At 40.6% G+C, this 21,444-nt stretch overlaps 1 protein-coding gene across 1 annotated transcript in view; it reads right to left on the bottom strand.

Moving 5' to 3' along the window:
- Positions 1-21,444, bottom strand: part of pdlim4 (PDZ and LIM domain 4) — a 47,787-nt gene that overhangs the window by 5,003 nt on the left and 21,340 nt on the right. Inside the window, exons 3-5 of the mRNA XM_028594995.1 lie at positions 19,292-19,373; positions 8,350-8,774; positions 6,631-6,788 (exon numbers count right to left, since the gene is read on the bottom strand). Of these exons, the coding sequence (XP_028450796.1) occupies positions 6,631-6,788; positions 8,350-8,774; positions 19,292-19,373 (665 nt within the window). The remainder of the gene's footprint in view (positions 1-6,630; positions 6,789-8,349; positions 8,775-19,291; positions 19,374-21,444) is intronic.

The following is a 21,444-nucleotide window of genomic DNA, read 5'->3' as shown; positions in this document are numbered from 1 at the left end:
GCATACTATAAAAATGTGCAACAGAATTCCAGATGCTGACATTATTTGAACATATCCAAGCATATATATATATATATATATATATATATACACACACACACATATATACATACTAGGGGTGTAAGAAAAAAAGTCTATAAACTTGAGTATCGCGATATTTTATTTTGCAATACTGTATAGACTTTCAAAAAGGCAATATTGATTTTTATTTAAATTAAAAAATGTTTTTAAACGTTCAAAAACCACTATTGTCCTTGCCTAACAGCGCCTAGCAGTGCCTGACATTTTGCTAGAAGCTAACAACGTAGCTATGGCTGAACTTTGGCCTACTTTAGCATATACAAATTTGATTTTCTGTGTACTGAATTGTTTACCTAAAGTAAACTTCTTTGACTTTTATGAACATCATGTCTTTTTTTAAATATTAGTTTTTCTAAAATTATACTTTAAAAAAATCCCAATACATCGCCTTACGCACAGTATAGAAATATATTGCAATATATTGAATCGTGACCCATGTATCGTGATACGTATTGTAACGCCAGATTCTTGCAAATACACAGCCCTAATATATACGCCTTAGTGACCTTGCAGAACATCCTCTGAAACCACCTGAAAATGCCTTTACAATCATAGCAGCACTAGCAACTATGAACACCCTGCCAAACACCATGATAACAATGGTCACCTAGTAACACTCTAGCAACCTAATGGGACACAATGAGATTATCAAGTGACACCCTAACAGTAAATCATTTACAAAAGGTCCTAGCAACCACTTGAGGCAATACAATAACCTTCAAGCATGTTCAAGCTGGTTTTGCTTCAGCAGTAAACACTGTACTTCACACAACTTCTATTGTTGTTTTTATTACTATTACTCTGCTTACAATTCTGTATCATGCTTAAGAAAAATGGTATTCCATCTCCTGCCAACAATCATGGCATGGTTATCGGGCGTGTTCTGTAAGTGAAGATCCCATTTCCCTTGTTGCCTGCTTTCACAAACAGGATGATGCCACTTGTCCTCTTCCTCAGCCCCTCTAATAGGTTTGTCTGACAAGTGATTTTATGATTTCACTTTCAGATATCATGAAATACAACCCAGTGGCATGCTATGTAAAAATCCAAGGGCAAAATACTGTAGGCCATCAAAACTAATGGTGGTCTCCAAATGAATGTAATAATGATTCATTGAAGTGACATTTCTTTGTTAACTCAAAAGAAGGTACTCCCTGTCCTCAACTTTCTTCGTCTGTGCTTACTCTCACAAAGCCACTGCATTTCTTTTAGTTGTTCTCTCTTTTGTACGCCTCCCCCTGTCTTTGACCTCTTGTGTCTCTCGCTCCATCCTGTGTGCTCCATTCAAGAGTCTGGAGAGAGGAATTTCCTTGTAGGAATTCATCAGTCAACCTAGACACCCGGCACAGAAAACATCCAATATTACAGAGTCAATCTTTAACACACACCAATATGCTACAATCACACAAAACCTGTGAACGACACAAGGGGAGTTACGATGACGTCAACTTAATAGAAAGAACAGTTCGACGCATCGTCTTTGTTAAATGTAAATATCTGCTAAAATGAAAATTACAACACCTCGAGGGGATTTTCTTTCACATTGAACACATATCTCGCAAATATATTTAGCTACAATAAGCTGTTGAGAATAAAGTTCTACACAAAACACATGTACTAAAAACACCAACTCAGCCAGCTACACCAATAGTATATTGTTACAATAATGCTACAATTCCACCAACAAAAGACTATTTTAAAAATAACCTATAATAAGCGATTGAGGCTGGTAAGCCTGGTGGTAGATAAGGGTTGCCGCCTTCCCACGGATAACATTTTTTAAATAAAAGCGATGAAATCCAATCCAAAAAGTTTTAGTTATGCCTGACTGGAATGCTTGAAAGGGGCATACTTAATACTGGCTATCTGGAGCCACTCCAGTGGTTACAAGTGCACCATTGTAGATCAGTGGGGCACAGCCGTGAACTGCACTATGACGTCCATTTACTGATGATGTGCCAGCAGAGGCCACCTATCGCTGCCACTAACCACAGTCTAATTACCTCGCAACTGGCACCTGACTCAGAGCACTTTCCATCCCTCAGGAACAGTTAGCCTCCGACTGCTCCATGGTATGTTTAAGAGCTGACATGAGCTGGGTATGTTATTCCTGGGATTAATGTCTCAATTACCTAATGATGAACTTTAATGGAAAAGCTTTTATGTGCAGCACTCTCATGACTTTCTCACAAAGGGGAAGGTTGACTTATAAAAGTCTTCAGACCACAGTCAGGAATAGATACGAATGAATGCGTGCTTGTTTAGTCTTACTTCTATATTTTTAAATAGCCAGACTACTTAGGCCCCATATTATTTGTTGCCAAAAGCAGACAGACACCATATTTTATTTGACAGACAGTGACAAGTTGGCCGATCACATATCTCACCCCATGTAACATTCACGGCACAATGTGTGTATTACACTGTGACTAATATCAACCAGACATACTGTAAAACTGCCCCCATCCTAACTCAAACCTGTCAGGGGCAGAGTGTGAAACCTCAGGGAACTTAAGGCAAAAGGGAATCACAGTGTCGGAAGATAAATAAACAACTGTAATAATATCAGTTTAGACAGCAAGTAAAAAAAACTAAAATAACAACCTTGATTTTTTCCTGACATACTTTAGGGTTGTATCTCCCAAAGAGGTTTAAAAAGGGTTTTATCATGACTATGACATGAGATCATTGAAAAATGGGCACAATGTTCAGCTTAAATGTGTCGGAAAGACAAACATTTTATCTCTGGGGCCTCTCTGACTGGGAAAAGAAAGTTAGAAAACATGCTGACATTATGCTGACAAAGTGCTGACATTGACAAGAAAAATGATTCAATGACAAATCTGATAAGTCATTTAAGACTTATTATGAAGTAAAACTAAGGATTTCTTTTTGCTTTTGTTTATTGCTACCACTGTCAAACTTGAACGTTTTTTCACTGTAGTTCAGACAAATAACACAATGACTTCACTTTGGGCAATGGGAGCTAATAATGGGCGTATTTAGTAGAGTAAGCAAATGAAAGAATATTAAACAAAAACTATAATGGTTGCTAGTCTATAGTGCTGTCAAAAGAGCAATGCTCCTGTTCCGACAGACGGTCGAAGGGTTAAGCCCCTCACCACTGGCATCACATGTTTACCCCCACTGGACTCCAAATCTTGGTTGGGCTTTAAATCTTGATCTTGATCCCTGTGGAATAACAATCTGACTGGAATGCTCCCTTTCCTATTCCTTGAAACACATCCAGAATTGAATTGCTCTGCAGTGTGTTTGACGGGGGACGTGACTGATGTGATGTGTGATCTTTACCAATCTGAGTTAGTGGTCACAAATACAGATAACTCTAATCACGTTGTTCAAATCAAATCCAAGTTGGTCCACTGGGATGGATTAATTTAACATCTCATATAACTTTTGAGGCAAAGGAAATGACAAATATTACTGGATGTGAACATTCCGAGTTTACATGGTACTGTGTAATCCAGGAGGCAATCAATAATTGGATTTAGAAAGTAAATAATGTCCTTCTCTATACAGCAGTGATGCTGATGGATGTCTTAGTATGCTAATGTCTTATTCTGAGAAAGAACACAGCCTGCTTCCCACCTGAACACTTTCCATGTACTAAAAATGGGTTTTGCAGCCATCATTCATCACTGTTGTGATGAAATATCCGCTGAAAAAATAACCCCGGGAGAAAATGTGATATTTTTTTAGGATTTTCCATACAAATAACCTTGGAGTTCAAGGAATGGATGAGGTTTCAGAGAGGTCACTGGGATTTTGTTTATTTCTTTTTCTGTTAGAGAAACACTCCCCCATAAAGTTGTCACCTTAAATTCACCTCATTAGTAAGTATGGGAATAATAAAATCTCATCGGCAACAAGCAAGCCCAAGTCTTCACATTCAATAGTAAACTATTTAAATGTCTTTGCATTTATTTTAAACATACAAAAACTGTTCTGCTTAAAAGGCTCATTTGTTAGCATTTAACTGAGTAATACTTTAACATGTTTCTGGAAAAAAGTTAAAACAGACCCTCATATTGGTACAATATCAACCTTATGTAATATTGCTTCAAACACCCCAATTTAACACCATTATTTTGCCTTTCACTCCTCCCCCCCCCCTTTTCCATCCACATTCTCCAATTATGGCAGAGTCCGAGGAATTCTGGGTAAACTGACACTCTTGTTTGCTTTAACTTTAAAAGCCCCTGAAAGTCAACATGGCCTCTGCAGGGGCTTTCACCATCAAAAGGGGACCAACTACTGTGATTTAAAAGCCTGACAGCAAGGTATGCATTCGAAAACAGGATGATTTGACTTTAGCCTGACTGTCAAACGTGTTTAATTGTTAATTTGACTTGTTTCTTCTTTATTGGGCTTCTAAAAACAATAACAGACAGGGACAGACAGCAACACATGTGGCAGGATTCCGCACTCTCACACAGATTAAATGACAGCACCAAACATCAACAGAGCGACAGGTAGCTTTTGAAATGATCCCAATGTCAACCTGGGGTGTCTCCCGGTTTCATCGAGGGCTTAGCCTGTCAATCAACCTGTCAGTCTCCCAAGCTGAAAGACCACTGACAGCAGACAAAAAGAGTGTCCCTTTTAAATCTCTTTAATCCATCAGCGGTGTCTCTCTGCCTCCAACCCCCTTTGTCTGTCATTAGAATCTCTCTCTTTCTTTTGCTCTCCCTCTCTCTAATTGCTTTGAGTGCAAAATAAAGGAAACCGTATATTCTGGCTATATTGTTGTATATTGCTGTGGATTATCCGGTCGGCTCTCACATCAAAGGTAGACCCAGAGATGTGATAAGTGAGCGGAAAAGTTTCTACTCTTGCCCTGAGATAATTATACATATATTATTAATTATTATATTATTCTATGGGTTGATTTATTCCAAAATATGAGGCTTTTCTACCTGAATGGGTTTGTTTTGGCCGAAGATAATGATATCGTTTACCAATAGTAGTTTATCATTCCAGTCCAGTGTTCATTATATATTGACTTTTGATGAAAACAATGTTAACATAGGATGTTAACTCTCTCAGTGTAAATCTTTAGAGGGGGGTTCTCCAATTTAACTGAGAATTAAGAGCTACATTAAGACTTTATGACACAATACATATATTAAAACCATTATTTACCTATGGAAAAGTTTACTGAGCATACATGCATACACGCGGCAGGACATTCATACATTCACAGCTGGTAACACTCCACTAAGTAATGAGGATTAAGGGACTTTTCTCAAGGACCCCTCAGTGTTAGCTGCTGAGGCTCAGAAAAACATTCATCAATCCGTGCTAACAGGTCACAAGCCCACTTCTCTGAGGTCCAGGCTATTTCCGCTTTACCATACCAACACTTGGCTTATAACTACGACTTTCACAACTTTTACCCTGCTTTGGTGGCAAACACAGAATCTGATTGTTTTTGTTTTTTTTGCAGTTCAGAGCCCTCCTCTGCTGCTGTCAGCATCACGTGAGTCCTCCTCAAAGCTGGAATGCTGAGCGGTCAGAAGGCAAACAGGAAAACCATATTTCTCACTTTATTGTCCTTTGTGGAGTTGTTTTTGCAGTAAACTGCCAAACCAAAACGTTTCTCCCCTGTTCATCCGTGTGTGAGCTATTTAAAGCACTTCATCTGTCTCCTGCTCCCTCCGTCTCTTGTTTTTTCTTTCGTTCTTTCATGCTCTCTCTCTCTCTCTATCTCTCTCTCTCTCACTCTTCCTCTCTATCCCCTAACCTCGCTGTCTGTGTCTTTCTATAAAAGGAAAACTATGCCAGTAAGACAGAGCTGCTACAAACAGTGAGAGAGGAGCTGCCTGAGCGAGGCAAGATGTTCCTCCGGCTGGAATCATAGGAGGATTTATTTACTCAGAAACATCCACCGTATTTGTAAAACATGAGTTTAGAAAATGGTTGTGTGAGAATTGCATAGATGCACACACATGAAGGGCATGAAAGGCATACCCACATGAATCAGTAACAAGATGCAGCCTAGCCCATCCCTCTGAATCTCATCAAAAAGAATATGGTGGTATAGCTATGTATTGAGAAAAAACTAATATTTTCAAAATCCAGTAACTCATTTTAAAGTAATTCTATAAGCAAAAATGCCAACGATTAACAGCTTCCAGCTTCTAAAACGTGAATATTTGCTGTTTTTTATATCTTCTATTTAAAAAAACATTTAGTGTTTGGACTGTTGGTTGGCCAATAGAGCAAACGGTATTTTCAGCCTGGACTTTGGGAAATTGTGTTAGTCATTTCGACATTCTGACATTTCATAGATGAAATGTTTAATTGATTAACTGAGAAATATAACTGGCAGATGAATTGAATGAAAGTAATCGTTAGTTGCAGCTCTAAAGCTAATGTATTTCCTTGTAATCTTCTGCTTTCACAATCAGGTCAATTAGTGTAATATTGTCAACTCTTCCTTCTGGGAAAAGTAGCACAACTCTAAAAATGTAGGTTGCAGTGCACATGCTTTTTTCTCTCTCCACACATTTAAACATTTATTCCTACCTCCATCCTCAGCCTCCAGGATTCCCTGGAGGTATTTGAAGGAGCCGGACTGTTTGGGTGCAGAGACGGGCTCCTCGTAGTCCTGCAGCATCTTGTAGACGTCTGACTGGGGGTCAAAACCATTACGGCCTGTAGGGGATTGTGTGGGAGGCTCTGGGCTGAAGGAGACAAGGGGAGGGCAGATACAGTATTATTCTACTGCAATCTAATTCAATAAGGATTAGGTGACAGATGACAAAAACATCAATTTTATTTTAATCATCAGTCAAGGCAACGAAGGAGCTAATGTTCTGAATACAAGTAAATGTGCTAACAGTGTGGTAATTTGGGTTTTGTCCTTTTTTTGGTATCACATATGGCCACTGTGTTTTTGTCTTTTATCAGGGGCTGTCCTAAAGTGATTTTGTTTGACCAAGGGAGGAATGAAAAGGAGCTGAAGTAGCCTAAACAAATAAGATGAAAGAACAGATGACAGTTGCCAGACCACCAAAGGAAGAAAAAAAAATTAAAACTTGACAAACAGAGGTGTATACATTAGACTCTACATGTGATTCCACAGGCATGATGTCTTAATCATCATAACATAGCTTTGTGTTATGGATCTGCATGTTCATTCATCCATCAAGTTATTCCCAAAGCTAACAGGATGGATCCCGTTCATTTGATACATTCATTCAAACCTCTGGGAGATGAGCAGGGCTGCTGACAGATGTGTTCAAATCCTGACACACTTTACTGCATGTTTGTCTCCAGACTCTCTTCCACTGCACTTCACCGCAGTCTGAGTGTACGTGTGTGTGTGTGTGTGTGCGCAACTGATTTTGTGTGAGTGTCTGTGAGAGAGAAAGCCTGAGCTGGTGAAAGTGAGACTGAGTAAAAGACAGGAAGAAAGAAAGACAGGAAAGTATGGAGAAATTGTGTAATGAAGGAATTAGGGAAAGTGACTAACAGTGGGCATTGAGCTGTGTTAAAATGGTGTTTAACTGTGTGTGTGTGTGTGTGTGTGTGTGTGTGTGTGTGTGTGTGTGGGGGGGGGAGTACTGGGGAACTCTGGGAATGCTGGAGAGGATGTTAACTGGGAGACTAAACACACACGTGTATTACCCGCTTGAGGGGAAGCACCACAACAAATTGGTTCTCCAATCAACATGGCCATCTGTGCACATTTGTCAAGAGACAAGTGTATCTACTGTACGTGTCTGTGTTTACATCTGTAAGGGGAGTCAGCACATAAACACATGCATCTGTGAAGTATCCAAATATACTGTCATTTTTACAAACAATCTTACTTACTGTGATGCTTTAACAACGGAAATGTGAATCATTTCCTTTCCTTCCTTTCCTTCCTTCCATGTTTACAGATTTTCACAGATGAAAATATGAAGATGTTTTAAAAGTTAGTAATTGTAAAGTTGGGGTTTCTTTAATATGACAGTGGTCACCACAGTAAATGAGATCTTTTGTGATGTTGACAACTCAGAAAATCGTCATAAAACAAGCCCAGAAAACAAGTCAAATTGTATTTTGTAAATTTTCACCTGTAGTTTGGTACTATTTTTAAATACAATCCAATGGCGTTTTTTAATAATCAGTTTAAACACACATTTTCTACAGTAAATATAAACTACTAATCTACTAATCCTGTCAAAACTGTAAATTGTGCCGTTTATATTTTACTCTCTCTGTACTCCATTGCTGCACACACTTTGATCACCTCACCTATGTGTGGCGCTGAGGCTAAGGCCTCCCATCTTGCTGGGCAGAGATCTGTCTCCATTGCTGCCATTATGATAAAGTCCTGCTGGGTTGTTGTACTGAGCGTGCCCGGTTCCGTTCCCGTATCCATAGCTGTGGCCGTTGTTGGGTCTGGAGTGTCCGTTATTCAGGTGAGTGGGCTGCGGTGCCTGTGGGGACTGAAGAGCCTGTGGGTACTGGGGAGCCTGCGGGTACTGGGGAGTCTGGGGAGCCTGGGGAGACTGCGGGTACTGGGGAGTCTGGGGAGCCTGGGGAGACTGCGGGTACTGGGGAGCCTGGGGAGACTGAGGATACTGGGGAGCCTGGGGAGACTGAGGATACTGGGGTTCAGGAGTATATGAAGGTTTGCGACTGGAACCGCCATATCCGCTGGTGATAGGACGGAAATTCTACAAAGAAAAAAAACAAAAAAACAACAACACACATTAAAACACACAGAAAACATAACAAGATATTAATTGTTAATAGTCTGGAAAATCTGTAAAGCCAGACAAACATGGATACAATGGTAAAAGAGAACGAGCATGTTACATCAGAGAAATAATTAATAATGTAAGGAGGAAGAAAAAATGGTAATGGATCCATTACAGTATGCACCATTATGTTTTTGTTCAGGAAATGAGAGTAAAAAGAGAAAACAAGCCCAGTGGTGCCCTGAGTAGAAAACCATAATTCTTCAAAGGCGAAACGAGTGGTTCCTAAATGAGGCTTTGCAGCGGTGAAGATGAAGGAAAAAGAGCTTTTCCCACTTTGTTTCTGCTTTTCCCTCTTAAATAGCAATGCTTATTGAGAAGGAGCTTGCATTAGATTTCCTGCAGATGTTTCTGTCAAAACAAATTAACTTGTGTGGTGTAAATATTTCTTTTTGAAAATGTTGTTTTTTTCCTGGCTGCTTCTTCTATGGATTGAGGAGTTTATAAAAGCTGACAGAGCTGAGATACTGTAGAAGATTAAGTTATTATTAGTTTTGACATGCTGTAGCAGACTTTCTACACTCTTTCCACATATATGCTCTGCTGGAGCTGTTTGCAAGAATCTTTTGGACTAAATGCAGGACAGATGCACAGACACCTACACTCAGTGTGTTTATGCTGAGGTCAACGCCCTTTTCATGCCTTTGCACACACTCCACAGTGACATCACTGAGCCTCTCAGTGTTTACCACAGCTATCAGCACACTTCAGCGATAACGCTTACTGCCAGCCTGGCTCGTCTGTCTCAGAGACTGAACTTTACAGATAAAAGTTTTATTGCACTGCTTGCAATGATGTCACCACCTCTAGAAGTGCTTTGCATTTCAGAGATAGCCAGCAGTTTTGAAAGACTAAAGAGGGTTGCACATTATCATAACTTCAGACTATAAACATTATAGCTGAAACAAAGTGACTTGTTTACAAGTTAAGCAATGCAGTAGGATGGGATACAGTCAGACTGTTGTAACTATGAGCCACACAGTGTGTGGGACTGTGTGAGTTTTGGGCTAGTTTAAAGTGCCTTAGCCACAGGAGGTAGAGGTTCACAGCTTCTCCAGACTGGACCCCTGTCATTTCAACAGATGGGTCTGCTGGATGTCATCCTGTCCTCGGCCCCCACCTAAGACCACACACACACACACACACACACAAAAACACACAGGTCTTCTGTAAACAGCCCTTTTTTAGTCCTCCTCTCCTCTACACCAACAAGCCCACAAATTGGTAAAGCGGCTCTATCATTGTACCGCCTCCTGTAGTTAAGACAGATGGCTTTCGAGAAATTTAAAACCACCTCTTCCTACTCTCCCCCAAAACCTCGGACAGTGAAGATGGATGTATCCAGAAACCCTCTGAACATAATGCTAGCAGATAGCCATTCATGGTTGAAGTTCGGAGAAGCAGGCAGGGGAGTCAGAGCTCAATGCAGCTTCTCTCCCAGAGCCAAACCCTGTTTGGGCAGGATGTCAGAAACACCCAGCTCTCTGTGGCTCCCTCTCCAAGTAAACCAGACACTCTGAAGCCTGGTGCTCACCGCAGGGCCAAACAAGCCAAACCAGCTCCTACTCATTATCTTTAGCCCTATTTGCACAGATGGTGGACCTCATGTGATTTTAATCAAAGGTTCCCTCAACCTCTTCCCTTCAAGCTCAACCATGTTTTGTGAATATGGAAGGAATAATGACATTTGATAAAATCACTGATGCCCCAGATCCATTTTTATAGAGTCACGTTGATATTACTGAGCATTTACTGATTTAGCATTTCAAAACTTCCTGTAGATCCGGCAGTAGCAAAATGCTTCTCAGGAGATTAAAATCTTGTGATTAATAATATTGATATAGTACTGATAATGTGTCCCTCTTTCTGTCCACACTACGGTAGAGCGAAAGGTCAACTGAAGATGGGGCCCTGGTGCTGGATTAGACGCATAGTTTGTTTGGGCCTGGGACATACACTTAATGATTATCTCTACTGCCCAAACCCTCTCCACCCTTCCTTTAAAAGAACATTTCTGAATGCATTTGAACAGGAAAAGGTAATGGATGAATTTTAATGTTTTGCAGCCTGCTTTCTTTAAAGTGCCCTTTTGAACCTAGCTCGCTTTTATTTCATAGCTCGATTCATCTTACGTCTTTCATTTCCTGAGACTGTACCCAGAGCTGGAAGGGTGAGGATCTTCAGAACAAATCACTGTTGCAACACATGTTTTTAGTTTTAATAAGAACCCATTATTCATTTGTCATATTTAGACAAGGGCTAAATCTGCAGATAACAATCCGTACAATAACTGTATGACTGTCAGGCAAGCTTACTCATGTCTGTGTTCAGAGAATAAAGGAGGCAAGTGGAGGAAAATCCCTGAGAGTGTATTATGTTACATGCTCCTGCAGAGACATGACAGTAAAGACATTACATATATGACTCCTAATCTGTACAAACATAAAATGCAAAGGAGGACAGGTAATCACACGCTAACATTTATGGTGATATAAGGACTAGAAGAAAAAAAAACATTCCTGTCTTGCTTTATTGACTGGAGGGGAAATTGTCCTACAAAAGATATCAAATGTACTTTATTTACATAGCCCCAAATCATAAATTTGACAGATGTGCTTGACAATCTAGACAACTCATAACCAACCTATCCTTATGCCCTTGATTCAGATTTACTGTACAGAAAAAACAATTTAACAGGAAAAAAGGGAGAAACCAGAGGAGAAGAGTTATGTGTGTGCATACCTGGAAGGCCAATGTAGCCCTTAAAAAACTCTTGTTTAAGTACATTTCCCTGTTGTCAGCAGCAAGTACATGTTTACCCATTTTCGCCCTCACACTCCTGACTGTGACGCCTTCTGTTTCAGCTTAAATGAACCCCCCCTCCCCAACTATTCCTTTTGTCTTTCTTTCTCATAACACTCTTTCCTCACATGCCTGTTGCAAAGATATTTGATTTGAGTGGATGGCAGATTTATAAGGCAGCACATCTGGTGCTGGCTTTATAAAAATGCCAGTTTGGTAACATTCAGGACCTGTAAGTGCTTTCAAGTTGCTCTGGAGGTATGGTGGCTTGGTTTCCTTTTATTACGAAAAGAATCAGCTGTAAGCCAACTGTCTCATTAAAAAGATTAATTCTACCTTTTCATGTCGGGACTACGTTTAGGTTTAATAGAGGTTTTGTTTTAAAGTGACAGTTAATCTGGGGATTGCCTTATCATCCTAATTCCCCTGGCAACATTATCTTGTTTTCCCAATGTAGTCAAAACAGTTTAAAGTTAATATGAGCAGCATCAGTTTTATCTCAAACAGAAACTCAACATAACAGAGAGATCATCTATTTCCTAATTTCTCTCTCTTGAGCATGGCTACTCTTTCATTTTCTTCAAAATCTGGCCTGCATTCCTCCTGGCTCGGAGAAAGAAAAACTTCAAAGGGGGAAAAAAGACGAGAGAAGAGATCCAAACTCAGTAACTATTTATGAGAACCAGCATTGTCTACTTATATGCACATAACTTAAGGCTGCCATCTGATTTCAGTGACCTGTTTTACAAAGGTAACCAAGCATGGCTAATGGCTCAAGAAGGACAGGATGCCAAAGAAGGAAATAAAGACACAAAGAAAGACATAAAAAAGAAAGTTTGCTTTAGCATGCAGCTCTTTCATTCATCAACCTGACTAAAAGTTACCGTGATTAATAAGGGCTTGAATGGGAAAAGACTGCAGTTTCAGCTCTGGTACCTCAGTCCGCAACCACAGTTTGGTCCGGGAGGGGTAGACAGACGAGAGGAGGAGGGGTGGAGGAGGAGAAAAAGGTGGAGGACCTTAATTGAAATCATATGCCTGTCTTTAACTGAGGGCCAAGACCTCAGCCTGCCTTCCTTACCAGACACACATACACAAATTCATGACAAAACACACACACACACACACACACACACACACACACACACACACACACACACACACACACACACACACACACACACACACACACAGCCTCCTTCTTTTCTCCTGCCTCCTGCATGGTTTAATCCCCCTGGACCTTCAAAATTAAGCTTTTCACATGGCGCTCTGCACCACTAACCAAACACAAACCAGCCCTTTATGGCTCCCTGGGCCTAGCCCTGGGTGCCTCTCTGGGAGGAAGACAGACGGGCTAGAGAGGAGGTAGCAGAGAGCTGAGGTGGGGGGAGGTGGGGGGAGAGAAGAAAGTTTTTAGGGCTTCTGGCCATAAGCCTGTCTGAGAGGGAAGAAATACTCTAGGGAAGATGGATGTAACATTAGAATCAATTTAAAACAAAATGCATTTTATCAATCAGAACCTTTACTTCCATACCAACCATGCCAAGTCACCACTGAGCTGAATTCAATTCTCTGTAATGTAGCCAATTACAGCATTATAATATAATATATAGAATGTTTCAGGTGAAAGAAAACAATTAGAGTGGTTGCTAAGGCCAATCATTTCACACAGTTTATTCAAAAGACATATTTGTAGCTTTGAGGGTTGAATAAAAGTGGATGGTGCAACACAGCAAATAAGCTACGATAACTTCATCCATGTTGGACATTCTCTCTCTGAGAAGGACGTACCAAATCTGAATGAGCCTGGACGGCTGCAGTGTCTCTGTCTCTTACCCCAGCAGAGAGTGCTCTCAATGACCCCTTCCACGCCCCAGCACACTGACAGCCAACCGGAGCAGGGAGGGCTCCATTAGGAAAACCCAAAGACTGATTTGGACATTTCTGTGGATTACTGGCTGATTAGTGAACACAAACAACCAAATAAATGGGGTCAGAGGTCTGTGATCTAAAAGGCCTGCTGTGTGAATGAATGTGGAGCTGCTCAAAAGACTTCCCAGCAACGCTAAACTGGTCCAAGATTCCCTGGGGATTACGTAGCAGTGAATCCAGTAAACATATTTTGGCAACATATCAGAAAACTCTGAACTCTTAAATGGCACCATATTGTTTTATATTCAGGGTCTTTATGGTGTTAATGTTTATCCAGTTTTTGCACGAATTCATCATTCCTCTGCGCAAATATGCATCTTTGACAAATTAAGTTTACAACTGTTGAACTCTGTCAAGTTTTCAACTTATTCCTATCTTGTGTTATTAGAAGGCAAATGGCAGATACTGAAAATCAACTGCCTTATTCCATTGATAAAATAAATGTGTATCATGCACACATTTTTTGTCTAAAGTAAAATTCAATTCCAAGCAGTGAAAGAATTACGGTCTCTAAGTCATGCAAGGACTCCATCTGTCAGCTCCTATTAATGTTAGCTGGGAGAACTTGCCTTCAGCTGCCAGCTCCTGGAAGCCTCGGTGACGTGTGATCCAGACCTCTCAGCTTCCGCATTGTGAGGCCTCATTCTTTCCACAAGGCCATAGTGCTCAGCCACAATAGCTATCACTTTAATAATAGGGTAGCCGCCAAGAATGGCATTCTGATATTACTTGCCAAAAAATACCGTTTGGCTTTAACATCGACCAATAGGCCATTCCCACCTACTTAAAGCTGCCACTGTCTAATTTAAGGGAAGGAATTTTGAAAACCTGAAATGTCAGTAACTGGTCGTATTGCTTTGCTTCTGCATAAAACTGTTCCAAAAGTAGTACCAGCAGATGTACAATGAGATATCCATTTACAAGGCAGAGAGGCATTTCACTTTCTTTCTGTCTTTCTCATTGGAAAAAGGTTCAGATTTAAGATACGTGATGAGGTTTTCAAGTTGTTTTTGCATTAGATTATGTTTCAGCAGTACGTAGGCTGAAGCCACTAGACATTATTTCATTGAAGGACGTCTCGCAGAACCTGATGTAGTTTCCATCTTGAAGTGATAATTTGCTTATTTGACCGCTAACACTTTAAGACTGCTGATGAAAATATAAGATAAACAATCTGGATCAGATGAGGCCAAGTCATGACAAACCTCTCACAGTAAAGGGAGTGATGCGGCTCTGGAATGACCCTGCTGGCGTGCTATTCTGAAAACATGAGCATCACATCACTGTTCAAATGCAAATAAGTGCACACATCATGGCAAGATGGACTGGCTTCTGATGAAAATAAAAAGGTGATTGTGATTGAGCAGAAATGCCACAGATGTTCAACTGCAGGCTTTTGTCACAGGTTTCCCAAATACAGTAATCAGTATACGCAAGGGGGATAATTTTTTTCTGCTTCCAAAGGTGGGCAGGACCAATGCAGTACAGTAGCTCATTCATTGCAGTCTCCAATGAGGGGTGTGATTGATATCGCCTTGACATCCTCTCTCTCTCTCTCAAGGTCACCCTATTATTTGCATGAAATTTGGAAGCTGTGCGAAGCATCTGATTATAACTCATTTGTCTTCCCAGAACTACAAGGAGGAGCTGAAGTTAAATTTGGTTGTCGAACATACAAATGCACTTGCTGTTTTACTTACTGTATGACACCTCAAGATTATTTCACCTGTTGTTATCAAATTATTTCTATTTCAGGAAGTTGTGTGTGACATCCAGTCGTCTGTATACAGTCTTCCCAAAGACATGAAGACAGTTCTTTGGAAAATACATCATACAGTTTGAATGAATTCCCCAGATTAATAAAAAAAAAAAAACACCCCAAAAGCCGCTGCAAAAACAGTAACATCCACAGTATCGAGTCACACGCTTGCTTATATCCAACAATACAGCATTTCCTCATGGACTTTTATGAGAGTCTCCTGTGTTCCCAAGGTGAAAAGAAACACCTCATAGCTTCCATGTGTCACTTCCTGCTCAGTAGCTAAATCCCAAGACTGGAATTTCCCAATGTAGCCAGTTGGTGAAGAGGCCATGAATAAGAAGGGATATGTTAAATAAAGAATATCCTGAAGAATGGCGTCATGTAGAAGCATTTGGCGTCAAGTAGAAGCATTTGTGCAGGGGAAAAAATTGCAATATTCTAAGTTAATTGAGTCACTCTGCAGAGTAAAAACAGCAATGAATGCATGTGTAGGCCAGAAAAAAAATGTGCGGTCATTTCCAGAGGAATTGTTTTCTTTATACATAAGCTGAAGTGTCCTGGTATGCCTCAGTTTTCACCATGCAAGCCAAAGTGTACGGCTTCAGCAAGAGTCCTAATGTTGCAGGTCATAGCCGCAGATAAGTTGTGGATGACAGACACATTGCTTCCAATATTTGCCAGCACAATCAAAAATGGTTTTGTCATCCTCATCCAGCAATTTGATTCAGTTAATTTTTGCTCATGCTGTCCAAATTGGCTCATAATTGAAATAACTGTGGGCCAACAGTATCACATAGCTCAGTTTGGATGTGGCTCAAATGGTGTGAGAGAGGCCCCGGTGCATATATTTTTTCCATTGAGGAACAATTGGCATTATGTGTCAGAATAGACAAAGAAAGAGAGAGCCTTGGTCTTTTATTTGACCTCAGGGAGCGGATGTTTCCTCTTTTCATGCTCAGAAGGATCCACCTGAGCGTGACGATAAAGTGGCCCTGACTTGGCGGTTTCCAGCCGTCCAGGTTCGCTTCATTAAAAGAGACGCCAGGGAACATTTTTAGACTTCAGTAAGGGAGAGAGGAAGGACTGGATAATATGTTACAGAGATACAGTGAGGGGAAAAGGGGAGACTTTGAGAGAAAAGAGCATGAGAGAGACAGATTTGCTCCTCTCGTATTACCCACACGCGAAGCGCCCCTGTCATGCACGTCTGTGTTTGTATAAACAGTTGTTGCTGACGGTTCCTCTCTCACTCAGGTTTGGTATTTCCTTATGTTAATCAAAGCAAGATTGTGAGATGAAGACTGTTGCAGCAGAGTTCTGCCCATTTGCTGGACATGGAAGGCTTGCTTAGAGGCTGTTCAACTCGTATACATCACATCACACTAATATCTTCTGCTCATCACTTTTTCTTTAACATTTTTGGACACAGATTAAATGTCCCCTGGGAAGCTGCTGGTATCCTTAATGTCAGAGAGATAAATCATTTGATTATAATTCTGATCCCACGACCACAAAAAACCCAGATGAATTACATACGCAAAAGCCTCTTTCACGTTTGCCTCTGCAACTGAATACAATACAATACTGTATTGCGTATACAATACGCCGTAAGGTATCAACAACTCCCATTGATGGGTCGACAGATATATTTCACTGTGTGTCTGTTCCACCCTTTTTCTTAGAACAGGAAACCCTGACACAGCGAGGGCTGAGGGACACAGATCAGTCCTGACTTCACAACTACCCCAACACAATACTTGACAAATGGACACTCACATGTCTGAGCCACAATATGCTCTTTGTCTGTCTTTTTCAGTCGCATAGTCTTCATACTCACAGCATATGTGCACACACACACACAACACACACACACACACACCTCCTATTCTCTTTGTGCTCAGAAACCTGCTGGCTTGCCAGCACTGGAAAACTTGGAAAAGATCATCTGCTAGAGTTCATCACGCCTTGAATGTCCGATTGGCAGCTCGTACGCTTGGAGAACAATCAAGATACTATTTCAAAACCATTCCAGTGAACAGTGGGATGCATTATCTCATTTATTACCATGTGAATGATGGTGTACATGCAAGTTACGGATCAAATGTTGTGTCTGTTTCCATGGTTTCTGTTTACAATATAAACAGAGTGAGAAGACTTGGGTCTAACACCCAGAGAACTGTACTTTTAAGTTATGACCCCAGATGTGAATTATCCTCTCTTGTGGCTAATGCGGTAGGTAGCAAAGGACCCTAATCCAGCAGTAGATTTCAAAGTACAAATTAAATTTAAATTAATCAGACCAGAGAAATGTGCTGCTGAGTCACCACCAGCAGCCACCTTGCACATTAAATGTATAGCTATAGTAAGGCAAAAAACTAGATTTAAAGCCAAGAATTTGCTGTAGCTGACATCTCATCCCGAGTTATTTAACACAAAATGATATGATTGGGTTTTATAGGTCTTTAAAGGTGCTGTATGTAGGATTGCGAAGATCAGGGACTTAGCCAAAACGTTTGAACATCAACAACTTCTCAGTCCCTCCCCCCTTTCTGCTAAAGCCAGAAACGGTCTACTAAGTCCCTCCCCCCACAAGGGAGAATGAATGCGTGTGCATGAGCAGATACAGCAATTGACACGCAGTTAGACACCTCCCCTGGCCCTGATTGGTGAATCTGAACAGGGCGCTGTGGATTTTTGCAAATCGCACTACAGGCCAGAGTAGCCAGATTATTTTTTTTAAATTACCTGCTTCATGTAGTTCTACTCGAACATGAAACAAATATGACAGAAAGTTAGTTTTATAAGTCTTACCTACTGCACCTCTAAAGGAACTTGTTTATAGTCACATAGACTATGGACACTTAATATCGTCTATCAGCACTTTTTCTTCCAAAATATTATTACCTAAACCACTTAAGATCATCGCCTATCGATTTGTGAGGTGGGAGGAATATTTCAGGTGCTCCTGGTTTTGGAAGTAAAAGTCCCATTCATTTTCCCACACAATGTTACGTTCAAGTTGGAGCACTTCCATGGCTTGGATGGACACGAAACTCTCCAGGTTGAATCATGAGTACAAAATATTAATAATTGAGTTAGAAAATATCTGTTCTTTTTTTAAATACAGTAACAAGCCAAAGGTATTACCTTTGGGGGGAAAGTTAACTACAACTCTTAAAGTGCATTTCTGCAAGAATCATCCAATCACAATCTTAAGATTCTGCCACGTGCATTGCTAGTGGAGCTGCGGATGGAAGCTAAAGTTTACAGTGTCGAAAAAACGGATTAGCATCTGCAGCTTGATTCAATTTACTTTTGGATTCTGGGCCAATTTTGGATTAATAAAGCAAAGATGGCACTGAGTTTTATTCACAAATGTGTTCACACATTTTGGAATTTGCTACCACTCTGACTGACTTCTTCTCCATAGCAATGCAGGCTAAGGCTTGTGGGTATTGTAGTATTAAGACACGTCCGCTATGCCAAACTGATGTTCTATAGGTTCTATAGCATCATTACAACATCCAGCAGAGCCACATGTTCATATGTTAAGTAACTCTAAGATTATCAGTTAAAGAAACCTTTTTAAATCGCAACACAAAACTATTTTTGGAACCAGCAACCCCTTCCTGTGTTTATTTATCTATTTATATGTGAGACCTGCTTGTTTCACTAGAGACAAACATATCAGATGGAGGTCAAAGAACCAAGCAAAAACGTCACCATTTAACTATACCGTTAAGTTCTTTATCTCATTTGTGGTCTGGTGAGTAACTTTAAGACTATTCTTTTAGCTAAGGCTTGACTGAAATCCGAAACTCTGTGTTGGCAACATGAGAAATTCAAGCAGATCAGTGGGTGTGAATGTAAAAAAAAAAAAAAAAAAAAAAAAACTTGTTACTTGTACTTTGGTAAATCCAGATTAAACAGTGGTTACCTGTGAGTCAGGCTCCATGTAAGGGCTTGTCTTGCCATCGTCACTAACGGTTGGCGACCACACTCTATCTCCTGATCCCGACCTGAAAGACAATACCCATGAGAGAAAGAGAGAGAGTCAGATAAATCTCGTGCCATCGAACACCCAAGCATTAAAGCATGCAGTCTTTTCTGCTGAGAAGTATAAACAGTGTTTTTGCTGACAGGTTTCCCACAGAAGTGCCAATGTATAAAGTGTATTTATTTCAAAGTGTAAATGTTTAAAAAGAAACTGAAAAAAAGTGAACGCAAAAACACTAGTCACTCGAACCCTTTTAGAATTACTGTAAGCTGGGAAAGATGACACCTTTAGCGTCACAGGATATCCCAATAACTGCCATCTCCTTCATCTGCCAAAACCCTCATATAGCAGCATTTAACAAATCATATACTGCACGGGTAGCTTTGTAAGTGTATGCATGTCTGTGGGAGGATGTGGATTTGGCAGGTATTCACATTAGGCATGGGATACAGCTACATTCCAGCCTCCTCCCACTGGTACAAAGATAAAAGCCACCATCACAACATAACACCACTGTATGAACTATCCAGTGGAAAAACCTATTGCATTTTGGGCCATGGATTTTTCAAAAGTAGCGATAACTGAACTGGTATCTAAGGCTCCCCACCCTCCTCCTCAGATTAACAGTAATTGACTCCAGTTGCATTTCCCTGCAAAAAACTACCCGGCTTACTGACTGGCAGCAATGATAAAACACATTATTTACATCTGAATGGGCCTACTGTGCATGCATAAGCAGGGGTCCACATCATATCTTTCCAGAGAATTACATGTATGGTGAAATTAATGGTGTGCAACTTCATCTCCAATGACATCACTCACACAACGGTTCACAGTTTTAAGTTATGTGTTGAAGTAGTAGCAGATTGCATGCCATATAAAAAAAAGAAAGATCTGAGGGTGAATTATTTGGTTCTTTGGGTTGGGAGGTTTTTGTTGCCATGGCGTGGCTGTTCAGTGGGAAAGCATACAGCCTCCAAAAGGGTAGCACCAGGACATCTGGCATTAAAACCAAAGGTTCTCTTTGAAACCTCCATCCACAGAGACATAAAACTGCGAGTGTGTGCATGCATTTGTCGACCCCGCAGTGAGGGAGAGTTAACGTCTAAAAGAGGTGAGGTCATCAGGCTGCAGCTGGCGTGGCGTTGGCTGAGCAATGCTTCAGCTATGAACCACGGAGGTGTTGCTATCAAGGACGCTCTTATGAGGTGGCGAAGTGTCTGGTGGATGGGCAACAGCTACTGCGTAGGATGATACCCCCCCTCCCCTGCCAATTCCTCCACGATTCTGGGACAAAACGTTTTCATGTTTTCAGATTGTTTGGTTTCAATGGTTACTGCACAAACAGCCTATTGAGGCGAGTGAAAGCTCAGTCTGAAGTGGCCTATTTGAATTGACATTTTGGAAGTGCAAGACAAAAAACACAGCATTTTAGCACGCATCCATAATAAGTGAGATGTGAACGCCGAGGCGTGAGTGGAAGCTGCGAGAGGCAGACCACTTTGGGATTTACAGCGTCACACTGTTGCAATCATACTGTAAGTCAGTCTGAAGAGGGATGTCAGTTATGTACTTGAAATTTAAAATATATTCTACTTGAAACATGACAGTTAGGACTCAGGACTGTTAGATTTAGTTATTAGGCTACATGCTTACAACTGGATGTAAGCTCACACTTCAAATACTGAGCAATGGACATAATCTTGGAAACAGTTTTGGAGTCTCAAATGTAATGTAACATAAGTATCAGCAGACAGAAAAAATCTGCTGCACACTAGTTTGGTCAGGGACAATGAACTGTTGTAGTAACAGTATTGAGTCAGTATTTGAAGCATCAGGATCCTGCTGCTGCTACACATTCATCAACCTGTTGATCATCCCTATACATTTAGTCTTTTCTCTACCTTTTCTTTCTTTCCTTGTTTGACCTTCCTATTTCGTCCGTTTGTTTTTTCTGCCTGATCCAAGATAAAATCCAGCCTGGGCTGTAAAACTCCCTCCTAGCCTGGAAATACCTTTTCAAATTTGTTGATATATTAACCAGATCATCTAGCTGCAGACTGAATGGCTTTATCTCGTCTTTAATTCTACCT

This window comes from Perca flavescens, chromosome 13 (assembly GCF_004354835.1).
Source record: "Perca flavescens isolate YP-PL-M2 chromosome 13, PFLA_1.0, whole genome shotgun sequence".
In the NCBI taxonomy this organism is placed as follows: domain Eukaryota; kingdom Metazoa; phylum Chordata; class Actinopteri; order Perciformes; family Percidae; genus Perca; species Perca flavescens.
This window is presented reverse-complemented; position numbering and strand designations above follow the sequence as displayed.